The 22,987-nt window shown below is 55.0% G+C and overlaps 2 protein-coding genes across 5 annotated transcripts in view; one reads left to right on the top strand and one right to left on the bottom strand.

Moving 5' to 3' along the window:
* Positions 1-13,671, top strand: part of ARHGAP4 (Rho GTPase activating protein 4) — a 30,197-nt gene extending 16,526 nt beyond the window's left edge. For 2 of the 3 annotated variants that reach the window (XM_045578699.1, XM_036430048.2), the window contains exons 8-22: positions 4,377-4,478; positions 5,394-5,585; positions 5,677-5,761; positions 6,028-6,055; positions 6,308-6,410; positions 8,079-8,139; positions 8,221-8,298; positions 8,380-8,514; positions 9,067-9,172; positions 9,267-9,500; positions 9,599-9,672; positions 9,760-9,943; positions 10,802-10,891; positions 11,196-11,289; positions 13,076-13,671. In XM_045578699.1, coding sequence (XP_045434655.1) covers positions 4,377-4,478; positions 5,394-5,585; positions 5,677-5,761; positions 6,028-6,055; positions 6,308-6,410; positions 8,079-8,139; positions 8,221-8,298; positions 8,380-8,514; positions 9,067-9,172; positions 9,267-9,500; positions 9,599-9,672; positions 9,760-9,943; positions 10,802-10,891; positions 11,196-11,289; positions 13,076-13,309 — 1,800 coding nt within the window. In that variant the 3' untranslated portion in view covers positions 13,310-13,671. The remainder of the gene's footprint in view (positions 1-4,376; positions 4,479-5,393; positions 5,586-5,676; positions 5,762-6,027; positions 6,056-6,307; positions 6,411-8,078; positions 8,140-8,220; positions 8,299-8,379; positions 8,515-9,066; positions 9,173-9,266; positions 9,501-9,598; positions 9,673-9,759; positions 9,944-10,801; positions 10,892-11,195; positions 11,290-13,075) is intronic. The other variant, XM_036430049.2, reaches the window with a different exon arrangement.
* Positions 13,672-13,964: 293 nt separating this feature from the next.
* AVPR2 (arginine vasopressin receptor 2) lies at positions 13,965-16,508 on the bottom strand. 2 transcript variants are annotated; one of them, XM_045578698.1, is made up of 5 exons: positions 16,346-16,508; positions 15,841-15,884; positions 14,790-15,505; positions 14,600-14,759; positions 13,965-14,436 (listed from the first exon to the last, which is right to left on the bottom strand). In XM_045578698.1, exons 1-5 carry the CDS (start codon positions 16,435-16,437, stop codon positions 14,231-14,233), a joined length of 1,218 nt encoding a protein of 405 aa, XP_045434654.1. In that variant the 5' UTR covers positions 16,438-16,508; the 3' UTR covers positions 13,965-14,230. The 2 variants fall into 2 exon arrangements, with proteins under 2 accessions (XP_045434654.1, XP_036285864.1); XM_036429971.2 differs by having other exon boundaries at positions 14,600-15,505.
* Positions 16,509-22,987: the final 6,479 nt, after the last annotated feature.

The following is a 22,987-nucleotide window of genomic DNA, read 5'->3' as shown; positions in this document are numbered from 1 at the left end:
CTTGACTGGAATCGAACCTGTGACCTTTAAGTCCGCAGGCCAATGCTCTATCCACTGAGCCAAACCGGTCAGGGCGCATAGGTTTCAGTTTTATATCCCACATATGAGTTGGAATATTTTTCCATTTTGTTGAGTCTTTTTTGATCATATGGTTCGTAGCTTTTTCTGACTGACTTATTTCACTTAGCATAATGTTCTCAAAGTCCATCCATGTTGTTGCAAATGGCGCTATTTCATCCTTGTTATGGCTGAGTAGTATTCATTTGTGTATATGGACCACTTTTTCTTTATCCAGTCCTCTATCGAGGGACGCTTTGGTTTTCTCCATGTCTTGGCCACCATGAATAATGCTGTAAAGAACACAGGGGTGTATATATCTTTGCAAATACATGATTCTGAGTTTTTTTGGATCTATACCCAGCAGAGGGATGGCTGGTCATATGGTAGCTCTATTTTTAATTCCCCCCCAAAATTTTATTGATTTTTTAGAGAGAGGAAGAGAGAGGGATAGAGAGTTAGAAACATCAGTGAGAGAGAAACATCAATCAGCTGCCTCCTGCACACCCTCTACTGGGGATGTGCCCGCAACCAAGGTATATTCCCTTGACCGGAATCGAACCTGGGACCCTTCAGTCCATAGGCCGACGCTCTACCCACTGAGCCAAATTGGGCATCTATTCTTAATTTTTTGAGGAATCACCAGACTGCTTTCATAGTGGTTATTCCAGTCTACTACCCTGTTTCCCCGAAAATAAGACAGTGTCTTATATTAATTTTTTCTCCCAAAGTTGCGCTAGGTCTTATTTTCAGGGGATGTCTTATCTTTCCATGTGCTAGGTCTTATTTTCAGAGGATGTCTTATTTTCGGGGAAACACGGTAGTACATTCCCACTATCAGTGAATGAGGGTTCCCTTTTCCCACAATCTCTCCAGCACTTATTGCTTATCTTGTTGATGATGGCCACTCTGACAGGTGTGAGGTGGTATCTCATTATAGTTTTGATTTACATTTCCCTGATTGCCAGTGAGGTTAAACATCTTTTCATATATCTATCGGCTGTTTGTATGTCTTCTTGGGAGAGGTGTATTTTCAGGTCCTCTGCCCACTTCTTGATTGGGTTGTTTGTTTGGTTGGTGTTGAGTTTAATGAGTCCTTTATATATTTTGGAAACTAAGCCTTGGTTGGAGCTACTGTTTGCAATTATCATTTCCCATCTGGTTGGCTGCCTGCTTGTTTTGTTGTCCGTTTCTTTTGCTGTGCAGAAGCTTTTCAGTTTGATATAATCCCATTCATTTATTTTTGCCTTTGCCTCTCTTGCCTTTGGGGTCAAATTCACAAAATGTTCTCTTTTACCAAGGTCCATAAGTTTGGTACCTATATATATATATATATTTTAAAATATATTTTATTGATTTTCTACAGAGAGGAAGGGAGAGAGATAGAAACATCGATGAGAGAGAGTCATCGATCAGCTGCCTCTTGCACACCCCCTACTGGGGATATGCCTGCAACCAAGGTACATGCCCTTGACCGGAATTGAACCCGGGTCCCTTCAGTCCCCAAGCCGACGCTCTATCCATTGAGCCAAACCGGTTTTGGCCCTATATTTTCTTTTATGTGACTTGTTGTTACAGGTCATATAGTTAGGTCTTTGGTCCATTTTGAATTAATTTTTGACCACGGGGACAAACTGTAATCCAGTTTCATTCAGTTGCATGTGGCTTTCCAGTTTTTCTAGCACCATTTTATTGAAGAGACTATCTTTACTCCATTGTGTGTTTCTGGCTTCTTTGTTGAAAATTATGTCCATATACATGTAGATTTTTAAAAAATATTTTTATTTATTTCAGAGAAGAAGGGAGAGAGAGTGAGACAGAAACATCAATGAAGAGAGAGAATCATTGATCGGCTGCCTCCTGCATGTCCCCTACTGGGAATTGAGCCCACAACCTGGGCATGTGCCCTTAACTGGAATCGAACCCAAGACCATTCAGTCCGCAGGACAATGCTCCATCCACCGAGCCAAACCAGCTAGGGCTATATACATGTGGTTTTAAATATATATATTTTATTGATTTCAGAGATGAAGGGAGAGGGAGAGAGAAAACACCAATGATGAGAGAGAATCATTGATTGGCTGCCTGCCTGCCCCATACTGGGGACCACGCCCACAACCTGGGCATGGGCCCTGATGGGGAATCAAACCGTGACCTCTGGGATCTTAGGTCGATGCTCAGCCATTTAGCCATGCCAGTAGGGCGTACACATGGTTTTATAGCTGGGCTCTCTATTCTGTTCCATTGGTCTGTGTGTCTTTTTCTCTGACAATACCATGCCGTTTTGATTATCAAAGCTCTGTAGTATAATTTGAAGCCAAGTAGTGTGATATCTCTAGCTTCATTCTTTTTAAAAATATATATATTTTATTGATTTTTTTACAGAGAGGAAGGAGAGGGATAGAGAGTTAGAAATATCGACGAGAGAGAAACATCGATCAGCTGCCTCTTGCATACCCCCTACTGGGGATGTGCCCACAACCAATGTACATGCCCTTGACCGGAATCGAACCTGGGATCCCTCAGTCCGCAGGCCGATGCTCTATCCACTGAGCCAAACCGTTTTCGGCTCTATTTTCATTCTTTTTTTTCCTCAGGATTGCTTTGGCTATTTTGGATCCTTTGTGGTTCCATACCAATCTTTAAAAAATGACATTGGGATTTTGATGGGGATTGCATTAAGTCAATATATCGCTTTGGGTAATATGGCCATTTTAATTATGATGATTCTTCCAATCCATGAGCATGGAATATTTTTCCATTTTATTGTGTCTATTTTATCTATTTTAATAATGCTTTGTAATGTTCAGTATATAGATCCTTCATGTTCTTTGTTAAGTTTCTTCCTAGGTATTTTATTCTTTCGGTTGCAATTGTAAAAGAAATTTTTTTGGGGGGGTTACTTTTTGTGTTTTCTTTTTTCTAAATTTTTTAAAAAAATATATATTTTATTGATTTTTTACAGAGAGGAAGAGAGAGGGATAGAGAGTCAGAAACATTGATGAGAGAGAATCATCGACCAGCTGCCTCTTGCACACCACTAGGGATGTGGCCACAACCAAGGTACATGCCCTTGACCAGATTCGAACCCGGGACCCTTCAGTTTGCAGGCCGATGATCTATCCACCGAGCCAAACCGGCCTCGGCTCTAAATATATTTTTATTGATTTCAGAGAGGAAGGGAGAAGGATAGAGAAATAAAAATATCAACGATGAGAGAGAACCATTGATCGGCTGCATGAGCCTTCAACCCAAGCATGTGCCTTTCACCAGAATTGAACCCGGGGCCTTCAGTCCACAGGCTGACGCTCTATCCACTGAGCCAAACCGGCTAGGGCAGAAATTGTTTTCTTTTTCTTCATTTGTTTTTCTGAAGTTTTGTTGTTAGTATACAGGAAGGCAGTGGATTTTTTAAATTATGCATTTTCTATTGATTAAGGTATTACAAATGTGTCTTTATCACCCCAATATCCCCTATCCCCCCAGTCCTGCCCTCGCCCTCGCCCCCTTTTGTCTGTGTCCATTGCAAGAAAGGTGATGGATTTTTGCACATTGATTCTGTATCCTGCAACTTGGCTGTATTTGTTTATTGTTTCCAAAATTTATTTTTGCTTTTTTTGTGGAGATGCTTTTATCATTGTGGTAAAATATACATAAGATTTACCATGTTTAAAGTGTACAGTTCAGTGACATTAAGCACATGAACCACAACTGCCATCCACCTCCACACCTTTTTCCTCTTCCCAGACTGAAACTCTGTTCCCGTTAGCCACTTAACCCTGCTTTCCCCTCCCCCAGCCCCTGGCACCCACTAATCTCCTTTCTGTCTCTATGGAGTTGCTTCTTCTGGACATTTTATGTAAATAGACTCCTGGAATACACGGCCTTTGTGTCTGGCTTCTTTCACTCAATAGAATGTCTTCAGGGTTCACCCACTTTGTAGCCGGGATCAGCCAGGACTTCATTCATTTTCATGCCTGAATACCATTCTATTTAGCGTGGATGCGCCGCACTTGCTGATCCATTCAGTGGCTGCTGGGCGCCTGGGTTGCTGCTGCCTTCGGGCTGTTGTGAGTGTGCAGCCATGAGAATCCGTGCGCAAGTCTGGGTGTGCTCCTTTCTCTGGGGGCGGCGCCCTCGCTATTGTTCAGAGGCAGATGTACAAAGCGTCAAGGCCTGCTGGTCCTGTACCAGAGGCAGCGGAATGCACTCAGTTCCCTGGTGCCCCGCAGACCTCAGTGCCAGCCCCTGCCCCACCCCCACGTCTGAGCTCTCTGTCTGCAGGCTCGGCCCCAGTTCCCTGACGCTGTCCCTTGCAGGTGGCTGAGATCCGGGTGGAGGTGGAGCTGCGGGACGAGATTCTACCCAGAGCCCAGAATATCCAGAGCCGCCTGAACGGACAGACCATAGAGACAGAGGAGGTATGAATGGCCCGGCCTGGCGTGGGGGATAAGGACTTGGAAACACGGAACCAGATGGCCATAGCCTCCCTTCCTTTTCCTTCAGAGTTGGATTCTTTAAAAAAATATATATTTTATTGATATTTTACAGAGAGTAAGGGAGAGGGACAGAGAGCTAGAAACATTGATAAGAGAGAAACATCGATATTTTAAGGGAGAGGGACAGAGAGCTAGAAACATTGATAAGAGAGAAACATCGATCAGCTGCCTCCTGCACACCCCCACCGGGGATGTGCCTGCAACCAAGGTACATGCTCCTGACCGGAATCGAACCTGGAGCCCTTCAGTCCGCAGGCCGGCAGTCTATTCACTGAGCCAAGCTGGTTTCGGCTGGATTCTTTTTTTAAAAAATATACCTTATTGCCCTAGCTGGTTTGGCTTAGTGGAAAGCATCGGCCTGTGGACCGAAGGGTCTCAGGTTTGATTCCGGTCAAGGGCATGTACCTCGGTTGCAGGCTCCTCCCCGGCCTGGGTCAGGGCTCATGCAGGAGGCAACCGATAGATGTGTTTCTCTCACATCGATGTTTCTCTCCATCTTTCCCTCTCTCTTTCATTCTATCTCTAAAAAAACAATGGAAAAATATCCTCGGTGAGGATTAAACAATATATACGTATGTATTTTTAATTGATTTCAGAGAGAGGAAGGGAGAGGGAGAGAGGATTGAAGACATCAATGATGAGAGAATCATTGATTGGCTGCCTCCTACACCCCCACACTAGGGATGGAGCCCACAATCCAGGCATGTGGCCTGACCAGGAATGGAACCGTGACCTCCCGGTTCATAGGTTCAACCACTGAGCCCCACTGGCTGGGCCAGAGTTGGATTCTTGTCCCTTGCCTGTCCCCCACTTCTTTCTGCCCTGTCTCCTCCCTAGGTGAACAAGACGCTGAAGGCCACACTCCAGGCCCTGCTGGAAGTGGTGGCATTGGAGGATGGGGACATGCTTGACTCCTTCCAGGCCAGTCCCTCCACTGAGTCCCTCAAGTCCACCAGCTCTGACCCAGGAGCTCGGCAGGCGGGCCGGAGGCGGGGCCAGCAACAGGAGACTGAATCCTTCTACATCTCGGTGGGGAGGGCCGGGCCGGGGGGCAGGGGTGGGGTACAGGGAGGGCCCAGAGCTGGGACTAAACCTGCGGGCTCTTTGGGGGGCTTTCCAGAAGCTCGAGGAGTACCTGAGTGGACGGAGCATCCTTGCCAAGCTGCAGGCCAAGCACGAGAAACTGCAGGAGGCCATTCAGCGAGGTGGGCCCCATGCCCGGCCCCCTTAGTCTCTTTCACCCCCAGGGCCAGGAGTGGCACCTGCCCTTGGCTCTCCTACCTTGGAAGCCCACCCACCCATGCTCCTCTCTGCCCAGAGAGCTTGCTTGGCGTGAGGGAAATAATCCAGCCAGGTTCCTGGCCTCTATTGGCCCTGCTACTGCCCTTGGCCTTCAGGCCACACCTTCCTCTCTGCAGGGCCTTGTGGACCTGCTGGCCTGAGAGTCACACCAATGCTTTCTGTTTCCCAGGTGACAAGGAGGAGCAGGAAGTGCCATGGTGAGTCCCTCATGAGGGGCTGGTTGGTTTCAAGGAGCTGGGGTTCTGCAGGGGTCAAGCAAGGTGTGATGACTCCACCCCCCCTGTCCTCGTCCTCTGCTACTCATTCCCCTGTGGCCTCAATTTCCCCATTTTGCCCGGTGGGTTCTGGAATAACTCCCACGCTCCAGGGCCCTGCTTGCTTGGGCTGGGGGGCGGAGCATCCTGTTCTCCACGCCCCAAACCCTCAGAGCCAGCTCCCATCCATCACAGCGCCCAGTACACACAGAGAAAACTCCAGAAGAGCCGCCACCCCCGCCCCAGCTCCCAGTATCACCATAAACTCTTCGGGGGAGACATGGAGAAGTTTATCCAGGTACTTGCTTTGCCTCGCGCTCCAACTAAATCCAGGCCCTTGCCCAGTCAGCGTAGCTCAGTGGTTGAGGGTTGACCTATTAATATGAACCAGGAGGTCACGGTTCGATTCCTGGTCAGGGCACATGCCGGCTGCAGGCTCAATCCCCAGTATGGGGCATGCAGAAGGCAGCTGATCAGCGATTCTCTCTCATCATTGATATTTCTGTTTCTCTCTCCCTCTCCCTTCCTCTCTGAAATCAATAAAAATATGTGTGAAAATAACTAACTAAGTAAATAAATGCAGGCCTGCATTCTGGTCTCTCTCTGGCCCTGAGCCACCTCTGTAGCCCACTGCCTATGACCCCGGTGTCCTTTGTTGCCACGCACTTGTCAGCCCACCTTCCTGGGTGGGTCTTTGCTGGGCCTCCACTGATGGACGGGACGGTCCTTATCTAGTCACACGCATCCACAGAGCGCCTGCGGCAGCAGCTATTATTTTTCAGGCTGTGATTATGTATGTAAACAATTCTAAATAGAGTCGACAGGCTATTTCAACAAACAAACTCGAGTTTTGCAATGCTACTTGATTGGAGGTCAACATACAGAATCGGATTACATTTTCACATGCCAGCAATAAACAGTCAGCAAGGAAAATGTAAGGCTCTGCCCAAAATGGCACCGGGGACATCAAATACCTGGGAGCCAGTCTTGCACGCAGCTTGCCGGGCCTCGTTGCCAGCAACCATAATGCATTGTTAAGAGAGGACAAGTTGGCCCTAACTGGTTTGGCTCAGTGGATAGAGCATCGGCCTGCGGACTGGAGGGTCACAGGTTCGATTCCGGCCAAGGGCACATGTTTGGGTTGAGGGTTCTATCCCCAATAGGGGATGTGCAGGAGACAGCCGGTCAGTGATTCTGATCATTGATGTTTCTCTCTCTCCCTCACTCTCTAAAATCAATAAAGAAATATATTTTTAAAAGGGAGAGAGAGAGAGAGAGAGAGAGAGAGAGGACAAGTTGGCCCTAGCCGATTTGGCTCAGTGGATAGAGTATCAGCCTGCAGACCAAAGGGTCCCTGGTTCATTTCTGGTCAAGGGCACGTACCTTGGTTGCAGGCTCCTCCCCAACCCGGGCTCTGGTTGGGGCACGTGCAGGAGGCAACCAATCAATGTGTCTCTCCCACATCGACGTTTCTCTCCGTCTTTTCTTCTCTCTTCCACTCTCCCTAAAAATCAATGGACTTTTTCCTGCACACAGCGTACTGACTAGTCAAAGGTGCGAAAGTAATAGCTTATGTAAGTTATGCAGTCTAATTCGGGTATTTGTAAATAGTGCCAGGTAGGCCTTCTACCAATAATACTCCAAGAGTTACGGCAGCAGAGGGATTTCGAAAGAACATTTTTTTACACAGTTAATTTACCATGTAAAATTGCTGTAAATGGTAATGTATACAGATTTTCTGTCCCAACATTCCATTGTTAACTTCTTGTGAAGACTGTTAAGTTTTTATTGCTTTCGTCTGGAAAGAGATTGCAAAACTAAAAAGAACCTTGAACTGGGGGGAAAAAATCAATGGGAAAATATCCTCGGGTGAGGATTATCAACAACAACAAACAAAAAAATGAGAGAGAGGACAAGACGGGACGTGCCATGTCCAGAGAGACGTGAACACCCTCTCTGTCCCCAGAGCTCAGGCCAGCCCGTGCCCCTGGTGGTGGAGAGCTGTGTCCGCTTCATTAACCTCAACGGTAAGCCTGGCACCGACACCTGGCACCCATCTGGGGGGCGGGGGAGGCCTTGGTGCCCACCAGCCCTTTGTCCTCCCACAGGCCTGCAGCATGAGGGCATCTTCCGAGTGTCGGGGGCCCAGCTCCGCATCTCAGAGATCCGAGATGCTTTTGAGAGAGGTGGGGCCGAGCGGGTGGGGTGGGGTGGGAGGCGGGCCAGCCTGGCTGTGCTCAGCCTCCTGCTCCCTGCGTTGTCCGCAGGGGAGGACCCGCTGGTGGAGGGCTGCTCGGCCGGTGACCTGGATTCGGTGGCGGGGGTCCTGAAGCTCTACTTTCGGAGCCTGGAGCCCCCGCTCTTCCCCCCAGACCTGTTCCTGGAGCTTCTGGCTTCTGCGGGTGAGGCCAGGGCCTGAGGCAGGCGGGGTGGGAAGGCGGGTCCCCAGTGGCCTATGGCTAAGGTGGCCAGATGTCCCGCTTTGGGCGGGACAGTCCCGATTTTTAACAATTTGTCCTGCATCCCACAGCGTTTTAAAAAAGTCCAAAAGATTTAAAAGATTAGCCGACACCAATTTGGCTCAGTGGATAGAGCATAGGCCTGTGGACTGAAGGGTCCCAGGTTCAATTCCGGTCAAGGGCATGTACCTTGGTTGCGGGCATATCCCCAGTAGGGGGTGTGCAGGAGGCAGCTGATCGATGACTCTCTCTCATCGATGTTTCTATCTCTCTCCCTTCTTCTCTGTAAAAAATCAATAAAATATATATATTTTTTAAAGTCCAAAAGATTTAAATGATTCTTTCCAAAAATTGGGACTTTTTAAAAATGCCTCAGGACGTGGGACAAATGGTTAAAAATTGGGACTGTCCCGCCCAAAGCGGGACGTCTGGTCACCTTACCTCTGGCCGCACTCACGGGCTTCTCTCCTCTTGGGGTGGTGGCCTCGGTCACAGAGCTGGAGGCCCTGGAGGAGCGGGTGGAGCTGGTGAGCCGCCTCCTGGCACAGCTGCCCGGGCCGGTGCTGGTGGTACTGCGCTACCTCTTCACCTTCCTCAGCCAGTGAGTGCTTCTGGGGGGCCAGGGCGGCTGCCCAGGGGGGTGCGGGGAACACGGGGCAGGGAGTTCCCTGCTTGTGACCCGCGTGTGCCCCCAGCCTGGCCCAGTATAGCGATGAGAACATGATGGACCCTTACAACCTGGCCGTGTGCTTTGGGCCGACGCTGCTGCCCGTGCCCCCTGGGCAGGACCCCGTGGCCTTGCAGGGCCAGGTGAACCAGCTGGTGCAGACGCTCATCGTGCAGCCTGCAAGGGTTTTCCCGTCCCTCGCCCAGCTGCCAGGCCCTGTCTACGAGAAGTGCATGGCACCGCCCTCCGCCAGCTGCCTGGGGTACGCTCTTTGTGCTGCTGGCGGGTGGGGTTCGAGGCGGGGGGTGTCCGGCGGAGCCCTCTCAATGCTCATCGTCTTCGCTTTACTCTGGGCCTCAGGGACACCCAGGTGGAGGGTCTGGCAGGCGAGAACGAGCCGGAACTGGAAGCTGGGACCCCGGCCCAGGAGGATGGTGAGTGTGTCTGGAAGGAGGACCCCACCCTGGCCCTGCCCTGAGTGCCCACTACACCCCCCCGCTCAGACCCCTTCTCCTCCTCAGTCCTGGAGGGCATCGTGGAGGCGGTGGCCTGCTTCGCCTACACGGGCCGCACGGCCCAAGAGCTGAGCTTCCAGCGTGGGGACGCGCTGCGGCTGCACGAGCGGGCCTCGGAGGACTGGTGGCGGGGCGAGTGCGCGGGCACCTGGGGGCTCATTCCGCACAAGTACATCACACTGCCCGAGGGGTGAGTGCCCGTGCTGTCCGGGACCCCCCACAGCGGCCCTTCCCCCGGGCCTGGCCCTTTCCTGCCCCAAGTCCCAAGTCTCAGGGTCTGGAGGCTTTCTTTTAAAGATATATTTAAATATTTTATTGATTTCTTTACAGAGAGGAAGGGAGAGGGAGAGGGAGTTAGAAGCTGCCTCCTGCACACCCCCCACTGGGGATGTGCCCACAACCAAGGTACATGCCCTTGACCGGAATCGAACCTGGGACCTTTCAGTCTGCAGACCGATGCTCTAACCACTGAGCCAAACCAGCTAGGGCATAAAGATATATATATTTTTAATATTTTTTTTATTGATTTTTTTGTTTTTTACAGAGAGGAAGGGAGAGGGATAGAGAGTCAAAAACATCAATGAGAGAGAGACATCCATCAGCTGCCTCCTGCACACCCCCTATTGGGAATGTGCCCGCAACCAAGGTACATGCCCTTGACCAGAATCGAATCTGGGACCTTTTCAGTCTGCAGGCCGACGCTCTATCCACTGAGCCAAACCGGTCAGGGCCATAAAGATATTTTTAAAAATTGATTTCAGAGAGGAAGGAAGAGGGAGAAAGAGATAGAAACAATAATGAGAGAGAATCAGATTGGCTGTCTCTTGCACACCCCACACTGGGGATCATGCCTACAATCTGGGCATGTGCCCTGACCGGGAAACAACCCGTGACCTCCTGGTTCATAGGTCGACGCTCAACCACTGAGCAACACCAGCTGGGCAGTCTGTAGGCTTTCTGAGTGCCCTTCTGAGCACTTCTTGCTGCCACTGAGGCCCAGAACCTGCTGGCCCCCAGCACCCTAAACAGGCCATCTTTCTGACCCCAGAGCAGAGAAGCACGCGGTGGGCCCGGCACTGCAGGTTGGGGAGCTGCTGAGCAGTGCGGAGGGGCTTCCGGCTGCGGAGACCACCCAGCGGTGAGCAAGGGGAGGTGGGCTCCTCGGGAAGAACCTTCTGGTGGCCTCACTGCCCGCCCCCATCTGAGCAGTGCCCTGGGGGCCAGCCCTGTCCCGGGCAGCAGGACATGGTCCGGGCTGGAGGGGGATGGGGCCAGGTTTTGGGCACAGTGGGGGGACCGTTGTCTGGGTGAGGCATGCCACAGGAGAAGAGAATGGACCCGCTGGGCCAGCCTCTCTGTCTTTCCCTTGGCATGGGAGGAGTCCCTGCCCGGTTGTGCAGACTTCCCAGGGCCCCGCCTGGCTCACTGTCTGTGCCCTGCAGACCAGAGCTCTGTACCCCACCCGCGGGCTCATCTGGGCACAGACGGCACTGCTTGGTCCCAACCTCCCCAGACCGACATGTAGAGGTGGATAAGGTGAGTGGGGGTATGGCTGAGTGGCAGGGGGGAATATCTTTCCTGGGGGGCATCCCCTGCCCCCCTTCATGAACCAAATTCCCCCCCCCCCCCGAGGTTGGGTCCGCCCCTCCTGACCTCAGACAGGCTGGCTGAGCCCATCCCAGAGCGGGGCAGGCCAGCCAGGGGAAGGGTGTGCCCAGCGGCAAGACAGGGGTGACCCGGAGGCTCATGCATTTGGGCTTCATGGTTCTTTTTAAAAATATATATTTTAGTGATTTTTTACAGAGAGGAAGGGAGAGGGATAGAGAGTTAGAAACATCCAGGAGAGAGAAACACCCATCAGCTGCCTCCTGCACGCCCCCTACTGGGGATGTGCCTGCAACCAAGGTACGTGCCCTTGACCGGAATCGAACCTGGGACCCTTCAGTCTACAGGCCGACGCTCTATCCACTGAGCCAGACTAGTTAGGGCTAAAAAATATATTTTTATTGATTTTGGAGAGGAAGGGAGAGAGAGAGAGAGAGAGAGAGAGAAAGAGAGAAACGGCAATGATGAGAGCGAATCATTGATCAGCTGCCTCCTGCACGCCCCCTACTGGGGATGTGCCTGCAACAAGGTACATGCCCTTGACCGGAATCAAACCTGGGACCCTTCAGTCTACAGGCCGGCGCTCTATCCACTGAGCCAGACTAGTTAGGGCTAAAAAATATATTTTTATTGATTTCAGAGAGGAAGGGAGAGAGAGAGAGAGAGAGAAAGAGAGAAACGGCAATGATGAGAGCGAATCATTGATCAGCTGCCTCCTGCACGCCTCCCCCTGGGGATCGAGCCTGCAACCTGGGCACGTGCCCTTGACTGGGAATCGAACTGTGACCTCCTGGTTCATAGGCCGATGCTCAACCCCTGAGCCACACCGGCTGGGCTGACTCCACATTTCTCACGTGGTTGGTTCTTGAGTGGGAAGTGGTGAGTGGGTTGGGCGAGGGGCTACCGGGCAGGCTTCAAAGCTGGAATCTAGAGCCAGGCTGGGTGGCAGGTGGTGACATGGCAGGAGCTTGGTGGGCCAGGGAGGATGAGAAGGACAGATGGCAAAGAGGTCGGAGGGGGTGGCTGGCTGCAGAGCTGGGCAGGACAGCGGTTCTCTCAGGGGGCAAGAGGGGGTACTGGGCATGGCCCCGGCATGGGGTGCAGCCTGGGGAGCCCTGGCTTCCTGTTCTGTCCATTGGACCCCGGGCACCCACCCGATGGGTGCTCACTGCTCCCAGCTGAGACAGAGGCCCTGAGGACAGACCAGGCCTGAGGAGAGAGCTTGCGAGTAGGCTGTGTCTGGATGTGGCCCAGTGGCCAGGCTGGGAGCCGGGGGATGGAGGTTGAGAGATTCCAGGGGAGGCCGTCAGCAGGTGGGGGCCGGCGGGGTGCAGATGGATGCTGACCTGGGAGCTCCTGCATGCTGGCGGCCCCCAAGGTCATGTGGGAGATCTCAGCCAGGGAGAGGGTGGGTGTAAGAAGGAGAAGGGGGCAGTCAGGGCTCAGCCAGAGGCTGGGTTGAAGATTGCTGTCCCCAGAGGAGGTGGTGACAGCCACAGCAAAGGTGGCAGGAGGGAGACTTGGCGAGGGAGGAGGGACAGGTTGGTGGCAGATGATTTTGGTTTTGGAGTGGGGGGTTCGGTGGAGGGTTGGGCAGCAGGGTGTAGGAGGGCCTCGCTCCTGCATTCGTTGTCAACACGCTGAGCCGGGGTTGGGGGAATGGCAGGGCAGTGAGGGACACCCCTACCAGATGCCCTCCCTCTCACCTCTTTGCCAGGCTGTGGCGCAGACCATGGACTCTGTGTTCAAGGAGCTCTTGGGAAAGACGGCCGTCCGCCAGGGCCTGGGGCCAGCATCCACCAGCTCTCCCAGCCCGGGGCCCCGAAGCCCGAAGCTTCTAGGCGGTGGCCGCCTGGGCAAGAACAAAGGCTTCTCCCGCAGCCCCGGGGCGCCAGCCTCACCCTCAACGTCCCAGCCCCCGGGCCTGGACTCACCCCTTAAGCCACACTGAGGTGCTGCTGGCTCCTCAGCACACCCTCCCCTCCCCCTAAGGGGTGGCCTGCAAGACCCTCCTCCCTCCCAGGCCCTCTGCTTCTCCCTGGCCCTGGCCAGCAAGCACGGAGCACCTGCTCTTGACCCTTTGTGGAAAGAAGGACGTGGCTGCCCAAACGACCCCCTGCCTGCCCCAGCCCAGGCTTAGGCCCCTTTGCCTGTGAGGGCTTATCAGTGGCTGTTGGGTGGTGGGTACCCTTGCTCAGATGCCCTTGCAGGCCTGCCAGTGCCCAGGCCCTTCTCTGCTTCAACCGGGGGCTCAGGACTGGCGGGGGTTGGTGGGCCTGGCAGCCATTCATAAAGACTTGACCACTGACTCCCCTGCTTGAGCCAGGTGTCTTGTTTTGGGGGACTGGGCATGTGGGCACAGTGTCAACCCCCTGGCACCCTCACTGCTCGAGGCCAGATGCCAGGGCACTCAGCAAAGGTGGCAGGGTGGACAGCTGGGCCAGCTTCTCCTGGGGGTCGGGGGGTTCAGCACAGGGCTGTGTGGGTTGGGGGCTTGGTCATTTGAAGCTGTCACTTGCATCGTGGGCTCCACAGTCATACATGTGTGTGTGGGGTGGGGTGGGGGGGCATGGGTCTGTTAGCCGGATCCAAGGAGACTCACTGGGTGGAAAAGGAGCTGACACTTTTATTAGAAAGACAGTGAGAGGAGAACTAAGGAGGTGAAGAAAGGAAGTTCTCCTGGCCTCACCCCCTTTCCCTCCTCCTGGGCTCCGTGGACCCCCATCTCCCAGGCAGCCACGCTGCTGCCCTCTCCGTACCCCGTGCCAAGGAGCTGACCTCCCGGGCCCCTCGCAATCCACAGCCAATTCCCCGCGCGCCCTCCTCTCCCAGCAAACCCCGGGCCTCTGAGAGGAGGGCGCCCCCTGGCTTCTCAGGAGGGAGTGTCCTTGGCCAGGAAGGAGCTGGCGGTGGCGCAGGACTCCTCCTGGGGCCCCAGGCTGGGCGGGGCGCGCCGCCGGGCGCAGCAGAGCAGGCTGCGCAGCTCGGAGGAGACACTGCTGCTGAAGGAGGCATAGATCCAGGGGTTGGTACAGCTGTTGAGGCTGCCCAGCAGCATCAGCAGCACGAAGGGGGGCCCTGTGTGGGGGGAGGAGAAGGATTGGGGCTGAGGGTACCCAGGCAGGGGGGCGACCCCATGTGCCTACTAGGGGCTGGATGTGGGGGGGAGGGGGTGCAGGTAGAGGTGCGTACGCAGCCAAGCCCCGGGCGTTCCCTGTGGCACTGCCACAGCCACACCCACCTTCCCTCGGTGCCTCCGGGTCCCACGCCGCCCACAGCTGCACCAGGAAGAAGGGCGCCCAGCACAGCACATACACGATGACGATCACCAGCGTCATCCTCACGGTCTTGGCCATGGCTGCCGACACAGGGGCTCCCTCGCCGCCGGAACTGGCTGTCCGGCTGGAACTAGATCTCCGGCGCCCTCCTCGACGCCCCCTGGCCCTCTCTGCTGGCCCGGGCAGCAGGCTGGCATGAATCTCCCGGAAGATGAGCACCTGACAGGCAGCGATGCCCAGAGCAGGTGCCACGAACACCATCAAGGCAATCCAGGTGACGTAGGCGCGCAGGCCCCAGGGCTCGATAAAGATGGCCCAGCAGTCGAAGACCTCGCTGCCTCCGCCCACGTTGCGCCGGGCAAAGATGAAGAGCTGGGGCAGGCTGAAGAGCAGCGAGAAGGCCCAGGCCAGCAGCACCGGCCGGTTCCAGTGCGCTCCCCCTCCGTGGCGGTAGGCCCGCATGGGGCGGCAAATGGCGCGGTGGCGGTCCAGAGTCATGGCCAGGATCATGTAGGAGGAGGCGTACATGCCCACCATCTGCAGGTACTTGACGGCCCGGCACAGGGCATCGGGCCCTTGGAAGCGGTCGGTGGCATCCCAGGCCAGCTGGGGCAGCACTTGGAACAGAGCCACCACCAGGTCGGCCAGGCACAGGTGGCCGATGAAGACGTGCATCGGTGCCCAGCGGCCGCGCCGGCCCCGCCGCGCCAGGGCACCCAGCACCAGGCTGTTGCTCAGCGCCACGGCCACGAAGACTATGGAGAGCAGGGCCAGCTCCGCCTGGGCCAGCAGCGGGTCCCGGATGTCCGCACGCCCCTCCTTGCTGCTGTTCCCGGGTGGGAGAGGCTGAGAGAGGGGTCGAGGCACAGCTGGGCAAGGAGGGGAATGGGATAGGGTGGGGGGAGGGGGAGAGGGCTAAGTTAGGGGGTGTGCTCTGCAGGGATCAGAGAACCGAAGGAGGTTCCTTTCAGGGGACAAGCAGAGCCAGTGGCCTGGGTCTTCAGATGCCCCACCCGCAGGCCGCTCACCCCTCACCTCGCATGCTGGGGAGAGAGGGGCAGCCCCGGCCCCCAGGGACCGCCTGGAGAGAGGGTGAAAGAGGTCCCCGAATCGGACTTCTAGGCTTCTTCCAACCCCACTGCAGCCAGCCCGCTTGGCTTTGCCCCGTCCAGGGAGAGGAGGGGCTCGGGGGCTGGAACCTTACCAGAGATGGTGGGAGCCGTGAGCATGGTGGGGTCTCCTGAGCGCCTGGGGGAGACAGGGTGGCCAGCTCAACCTCCCACCCCAAGGCCGGCCCCCCTGCCCAGACTCTGGCCAGAAGCCCTTAGGGTGGCACGGTGTGTGGGGATGGGGTGGGGTGGGGGTACCAGTCTGTGCGTGCAACTGTGTGTATGCACATGTGTGTTTTCCAGCGGTTGGGCGCTGGTGTGTGTGTGTGTATGTGTGTGTGTGTGTTCTAGCGATCAGCAGCTGGGGGGACACCCATGGGGCCCTGCTCTGCTCCTCCTAGAACTGGGCAGGGGAAGACAGAAAGAGGAACAATGAAACAGACAGACAAACGGAGCCTAGGATGCACCTAGGCAGTCCACAGCCCGGAGACAAACATCTAGAACCCGTGTCCTAACAGAGACGCAGAGCGCAGCAGGAGGGCTGGGGACTGGGTTGGAAGGGCCTGCGTGCCTTCCTTGGGGACCCTCGCGGCCCCTTACCTGGCTGGGCTCCTGGGGTCCTGGGAGGGTTCCTGGGAAGCTGGGCAGCAGCGGGCTCGAAGGTGTCCCAGGAGCTCAGTTCTGCTCTCCATCGCCCGCCCCGCCCCAGCCCAGCGTCTGGGAGTGACCTGCCCAGGGGGGGACTTCCTCCCCTCCTCCCCTCCGCCTTTGCTGGCCTCCTGCCTGTGGCACCGGGAAGGACTGCTTCCCTTCCCGCCCCCAGCCCCTCCCAGGTCTGTCCCCAGGATTCCATTCCTGAGGCCCGGAGACTGGTCCCCAGCGTGGCCGGCTGTGACCGCCAGGCCGGCTCCCCACCTCCCACTCTGCCCCTGCGGCCCCCTCCCCCCATGGGGCCCAGCTTACTAGAATGCTGGGTCTGGCAGGCCTCTGGGAGATCACAGTTCAGCGTCTCCATCCTGGGTCTCAGTTTCCCCGGGTATAGGATGGAGACGCTGAACGAAGTGAGGAAAGGGTGAGAGCACCAGGAGTCCCCGCTAACACAGAGGGCCGGCCCTCCCAGGCCCACGAAGCCCCTCCTCCTCCTCAATTAGGGCCAGCCGGAGATGAAGGACAGGAAGGGAGGAGGTGGGGTGGGATCAAGGTCTTAACGTGCCCTGTGAGATCCAGTTTCCTCCCCAAGGCCCAATGGCAGCCAGGGACACCCCTGCCCCGCTCCTCCCCCACCTGAAACTACCTGGCCCCGGAGAAGGGGGCTTCTGAGCTCCCACACTAGTGAGTATTGCAGCTCCACTCCCCCGCACGCACACACCTCACTTATATGAAGCAGCCACATGCCCACAAAGACATACGCACTTGATGTCACAGACAGACACACGTGTGGGCTTCCCTGCCAGAGGCGCTTCCCTGCCAGGGGCTTCAGGCTGGGCCTCCCCCGCCTCCTCCCCCCTCCTCAGGCTCTAGGACTCCCTCAACCTCTCGCCCAGCGTTCTCCCCGATCCAGGCGCCCCCATTCACCCCTCCCCTGCCTTCAGCCCAGGCTGGCCCAGCCCAGCCCAAGGCGGTAGCCTGCGCAGGCCAAGGGCCAGGCTCTGGCCAGAGTTTGCCTCTTTTTTCCTGTTTATCCGTCTTCTCTGTTGACCTGCAGAAGCCAGAACAGCCCCTCACCAACCGGGCCCAAGTACAACCAAGGCCAAGCCTCTTCCTACCCAGACAGACTGGCTGTCCCCCAGCCCCTCCCAGCCTCTGACTGGGCAGCAGCGGAGGTGGGGGCAGGTGTCTTTAAAAATATATATATTTTATTGTTTTTTTTTACAGAGAGAAAGGGAGAGGGATCAAGAGTTAGAAACATCAATGAGAGAGAAACATGGATCAGCTGCCTCCTGCACACCCCCTACTGGGGATGTGCCCACAACCAAGGCACATGCCCTTGACCGGAATCCAACCTGGGACCTTTCAGTCTGCAGGCCGACGCTCTATCCACTGAGCTAAATAGGTTTGGGTGGGGGCAGGTGTCTTATACATGTACCACACCCCCTACACACTGCACACATAGCATACAGAGCACTCAGTGCACACACATGCGCACACACAGCACTCAGTGCACACACATGCACACAACACACACATATGTACCAGCCTGCAGTGGCTTCTGTGGCCTTGGTCCCCAAGACTCTCCCAGCCTTGCAGGTTAGGTGGGACCTCCCTGTCCACCCCGGGAACTGAGGCACCCGCAGAGGATCATATGTCCCTGTTTTGCCATCCCCAGCTGTGTGACCTTGCCCAGGCTATGCCCAGCTCGCTGCGCCTCAGCTTCCCCCTCTGTACAGCAGGAATCTAATGATCGAAGGTGGACTTATGGTGGCCCAGCTGGTGTGGCTCAGTGGTTGCACGTCAACCTATGAACCAGGAGGTAATGATTCCAGGCCCAGTCAGGGCACGTGTCCAGGTGCGGCTCAATCCCCATCATTGATGCTTCTATCTCTTTCTCTCTCTCCCTTAAAGAAAAAGAGGCCCTGATTGGTTTGGCTCAGTGGATAGAACGTCAGCCTGTGGACTGAAAGGTCCCAGGTTCGATTCCAGTAAAGGGCATGTACCTTGGTTGCGGGCACATCCCCAGTGGGGGCTGTGCAGGAGGCAGCTGATTGATGTTTCTCTCTCATCGATGTTTCTGACTCTCTCCCTTTCCCTTCCTGTCTGTAAAAACAACAACAGCTGAAACCGGTTTGGCTCAGTGGATAGAGCGTCGGCCTGCAGACCGAAGGGTCCTGGGTTCGATTCCAGTCAAGGGCATGTACCTTGGTTGCAGGCACGTCCCCAGTGGGGGGTGTGCAGGAGGCAGCTGATCAATGACTCTCTCTCATTGATGTTTCTAACTCTTCCTCTCTCTCCCTCTCTGTAAAAAAGAAATCAAAATATATTTAAAAAGCAACAACAACAAAAGAAAACAAAAAGAATGAAAATAAAAAAGAAGAGGACACACAGCGATAGGATGGGCAATGTCCTGACCCGCAGGTGAAGCGCCTCCGGAAGCGCCTGCTTTAACCACGATAGGGCAGTGCCTAGAAGCTGGCGAGAGAAGCCCCTGGGACTGGCCAGGAAGGGGTGCCAGCCTTCCCAGGCAATCACTTCCTTATGAGTCTCTCCGCTTGGATTCTTGGATTCGCAGGGCTGGATCCCAGCGGAGAGCTGACGCAGGGCGGGGCCCCGGGCCATGAGGCCGGGCTGTAACCATCTCTGCTCTGCGCACTCCTTGTTTCCTGTTGTTGAGCCAGGGACAAGTGTTGGGGAAGGCCCCCTTCCTGTCGCTTTCTCTGAGCTCCAAGAAGCAAGGGGAGGGGTTTGTGTCCACGCCGAGGCCAGGACAGAAAGGGAAGCTGTTCTGGAACTCCCCCCTGGCCCGCCAGAACAGTCCTGGGGGGGCCTCCGAGGATCTGAGAGCCACCAAGGCAGGAGGGTGTGTCCGAGGGAGCCTGGCTCCCCAGCTGAGAGCCCCGGAGGCTCAGGAGCTCGTGGTGCACGTGCTGGCGCTGCGTGGGCACCGTGCTAGGGAGAGGCCAGCCTGGCGGAGTCCCGTTGCCTGCAGCAAGGAGCCAGTCAGAGGGGAGAGGCCCCTGCCCCGGCCACCCATAGGAAAGATGGAGCTTGGCAGCAGTTCGTGGGAAGAAAGGCTGACTGGATTACTCACGCTCAGGGCCAGTGCGTCAGCAGAGATGGCACTGGGCTGCCCACTGGGCTGCCCCTGGGCAGCACGTACTGAGAGCAGGGCACGTTCCTGGAGACAGGCAGGTGAGTGGGGGCCCTGGAGAGGAGACAGAAGGCAGGATCCTTGAGAAATGTTGGAGGGGGTGGCCTAACTGGCCCACGCTCACCCTGGGGAGCACTGGGAAATTCGTTCTGGAAGGCTGGAGAAGTGGTTGGCCATGCGCTGGCCAGTTACCCTCAGTGGGCCTGGGGCCTGGGGCCTGGGGCAGGACTGAGTGGACATCCTCCTCACCCCTCCACCCCCAGAGCAGCCCCTTTGCCCTGCTTTCCGCCACCTCCCTCTAAGATTCCACTGGCAGGAAGCACGCTGTGTGCGGTCCAACTGTGGGGCTCTGTCTCCACTCTCCTCCGGTCTGAGCAGCAGCCAGGAGGCCCCGGGAAGCAGGGAACACGGGCTGTCCCAGGTGCCAGCCACCAGGGCAGAAGGTCAGAGCTGGCAGGACCCCAGATCTGCCTGGCCTGCTTTCTCACTGGCTCTCTGTAACCAGAACCTTTTATTTATTTACATTTTGATTGATTTCAGAGAGGCAGGGGGAGAGAGAGAGATAGAAACACCAATAATGAGAGAGAATCATTGATCGGCTGCCTTCTGCACCCCAGCTCCCCTACCCCACTAAGAATTGAGCCCACAACTCCGGCATGTGCCCTGACAAGGAATTGAACCATGACCTCCTGGTAAATAGGTCAACGCTCAACCACTGAGCCAGGACAGCCAGGCTGTTAATCAGAACCTTTCCCCCCCCTTATATTGTATTGATTTTTTCACAGAGAGGAAGGTAGAGGGATAGAGAGTTAGAAACATCGATGAGAGAGAATCATAGATCAGCTGCCTCTTGCACACCCCGTACTGGGGATGTGCCCGCAACCAAGGTACATGCCCTTGCCCGGAATCGAACCTGGGACCTTTCAGTCCACAGGCTGACGATCTATCCACTGAGTTAAACCAGTTTTGGCTGGATAGACTCTTGAAAGACATTTGGGATGAAAGTGTAAGAGGAGCCAGCCAAGGACACGGAGAAGGAGTGATGGAAAACCAGGAGAGCGCCGGGCCAGCGTGGCTCCGTGGCTGAGCACCCACCTACGAACCACGAGGTCACGGTTCCATTCCTAGTCAGGGCTCATGCCTGGATTGCAAGCTTGATCCCCAGTGTGAGGCATGCAGGAGACAGCCAATCAATGATTCTCATCATTGAAGTTTCTCTCTCTCCCTCTCCTTCCTCTCTGAAATTACTGAGAATATAAGAACACGCCAGGAGAGCTTGGGTTCACAAGGCTCGGAGGACAGACAGGAGCCCCAAGGGAAGAAAAGACACAGCAAAGCTGCTGAGAGGCCCAGAGAAGGAGGACGCATCCCTACTGGACATCTCTTCTGACTGGGCGCACATTGCAGATGGCGGACCTGCGTGGCAGTGGGAAGAATGAATGTGCTTACACCAACTGAAATGATGCCCGAGGAGCCCAGCGAGGAGAGCCTGATGTCATTCATGTGCCTGGGAGAGGCCCGGATGGGAGAAAGAGCTTTGAGTCAAAGGATGGGATCAAAGGAAGGGATAGAAGAGGGAAGTGAGGGCACGTGCATGCAAGTGTCCACTGGGTCATGCATGGGCCAATGACAACAGGAAGATGGGGTGACCATTCATCGAAGGTCCAAAGTAAAGTTCAATAGAGCCTGCTTGCAAAGTTGCAGAAGGAGGAGGGTGATAGCTGGTGTGTTAGGAGCCCTGCAGGCTGGGAAGGGCAGGGTCCTCCTAGGACGCTCTGGGGCTCCCCTCTCCTGGGTTGAGGAACTGGGGTGTAGAAGGCAGGTGAGCAGTTGAGGGCTGTGTCCCCAGATGGCCATGAGGTCCCCATCTGAGAGGAAGGCAGCCTGTAGGAGGCGTCTCTCTCTCTCTATCTCAAAATATATGATTTCAGAAAGGGAGGAAGAGGGAGAGATAGAAATATCAATGATGAGAATCATTGATCGGCTGCTTCCTGCACGCCTGCTACTGGGGATGGAGCCCATAACCCGGGCTTGTACTCTGACAAGGAATGGAACCATGACCTCCTGGATCATAGGTCAATGCTCAACCCCTGGCTGGGCAAAAGATGTCCCTTTTTGGTCAGAGTTATACAGGCATGTGGCTTGAAGTAGCAGATTGTTCGAGGCTGAGGCTTGTAAGAAAAAGCAACAGCTGCTTCTCATTTCGCCTTCCCAGGGCAGAACCAACCGGTTTTAGCTCCTTCCAGGGGCTCTCTGAGTAATTACCTCTGTGTGACTCAGACATGAACCTCCGGCTCTTGTTCACCATCACCACCACCACACAGCCCCCCCCCCCCCCGCCTGCCTTCCATACAGCTGCATCGAGAGCCGCGTCATCAGTGCCCAATGCTTCCACTCTTCTGACTCTTGTGGCTCAGCCAATGATTTCTCTCCTTGTCCTGAATGACTTTAAAAAATATATTTTTAATTGATTTCAGAGAAGAAGGGAAAGGGAGAGAGAGCGAGAAACATCAATGATGAAAGAGAATCCATCATCCATCGGCTGCTTCCTGCACGCCCCCCACTGAGGACCCAGCCTGCAACCCGCGCATGTGCCCTGACCAGGAATTGAACCGTGACCTCCTGGTTCATGCAGGTCAACCCTCAACCACTAAGCCATGCCGGCCGGGCCTGAATGGCTTAAAAATCAGCTTCATTGAGGTAAGATTGGCATAAAATGAAATTCACAAATTGTTTGATGAGATTTGCCGCAGATACAGTCGTGTAACCACCACCATTATCATGACATAGGACGTTGGCATCATTCCAGAAAGTTCCCTCATGGCCCTTTGCAATCTTTTTCTCCCACCTGGAGCCTAGCAACCAGGATGTTTCTAGCACTACAGATTTGTTTTCTCTTGAATTTTATTTAAGTAGAACCATAGAGCATGTAGTGTTTCGTGTCTGGCTCCTTTCACTCAGCGGAGTTTCTCTGCTGTGTGTCAGGAGTTGGTTCCTCTTACCAATAGTGCTAAGTAGGGTTCCATTGTGTTCATGAACCGCAGCTCATTTAGCCCAGTGCCAGCTGATGGGCAGACATGTGGGTTGCTTCCAGTTTGGGGCTGTTATGAAGAAGGCTTCTCTGAACTCTTGAGTACAAGCCTTTGTAGGCACATGTTTTTATTTCCCCAGAGAAATCCTTAGAAGTGGGGCTGCTGGGTCATATGATAGGTGTATGTTTCAGTTGATAAGAAACTGGCAAATTGGCCCTGGCGGGTTTGGTTCAGTGGATAGAGGGTCGGCCTGTGGACTGAAGGGTCCAAGGTTTGATTCAGATCAAGGGCACATGCCCAGGTTGTGGGCTTGATCCCCAGTAGGGGGCGTGCAAGGGGCAGTAGATTAATGATTCTCCCTCACCGTGGATGTTTCTACCTCTCCTTTCTTCTTCTTTTATTAAA

This window comes from Pipistrellus kuhlii, unplaced genomic scaffold, assembly GCF_014108245.1.
Source record: "Pipistrellus kuhlii isolate mPipKuh1 unplaced genomic scaffold, mPipKuh1.p scaffold_m20_p_100, whole genome shotgun sequence".
NCBI lineage: Eukaryota > Metazoa > Chordata > Mammalia > Chiroptera > Vespertilionidae > Pipistrellus > Pipistrellus kuhlii.
This window is presented reverse-complemented; position numbering and strand designations above follow the sequence as displayed.

Bases quoted from the DNA above. Each gene is read 5' to 3' on its own strand.
- AVPR2 (XM_036429971.2), bottom strand. From the start codon at position 16,437: ATGGAGAGCAGAACTGAGCTCCTGGGACACCTTCGAGCCCGCTGCTGC. The intron at 15,885-16,345 runs GTAAGGGGCCGC...TGTCTCCCCCAG, and splicing joins GACCCCAGGAGCCCAGCCAG to GCGCTCAGGAGACCCCACCA. The intron at 15,506-15,840 runs GTAAGGTTCCAG...CTCCTTGCCCAG, and splicing joins CACGGCTCCCACCATCTCTG to CTGTGCCTCGACCCCTCTCT.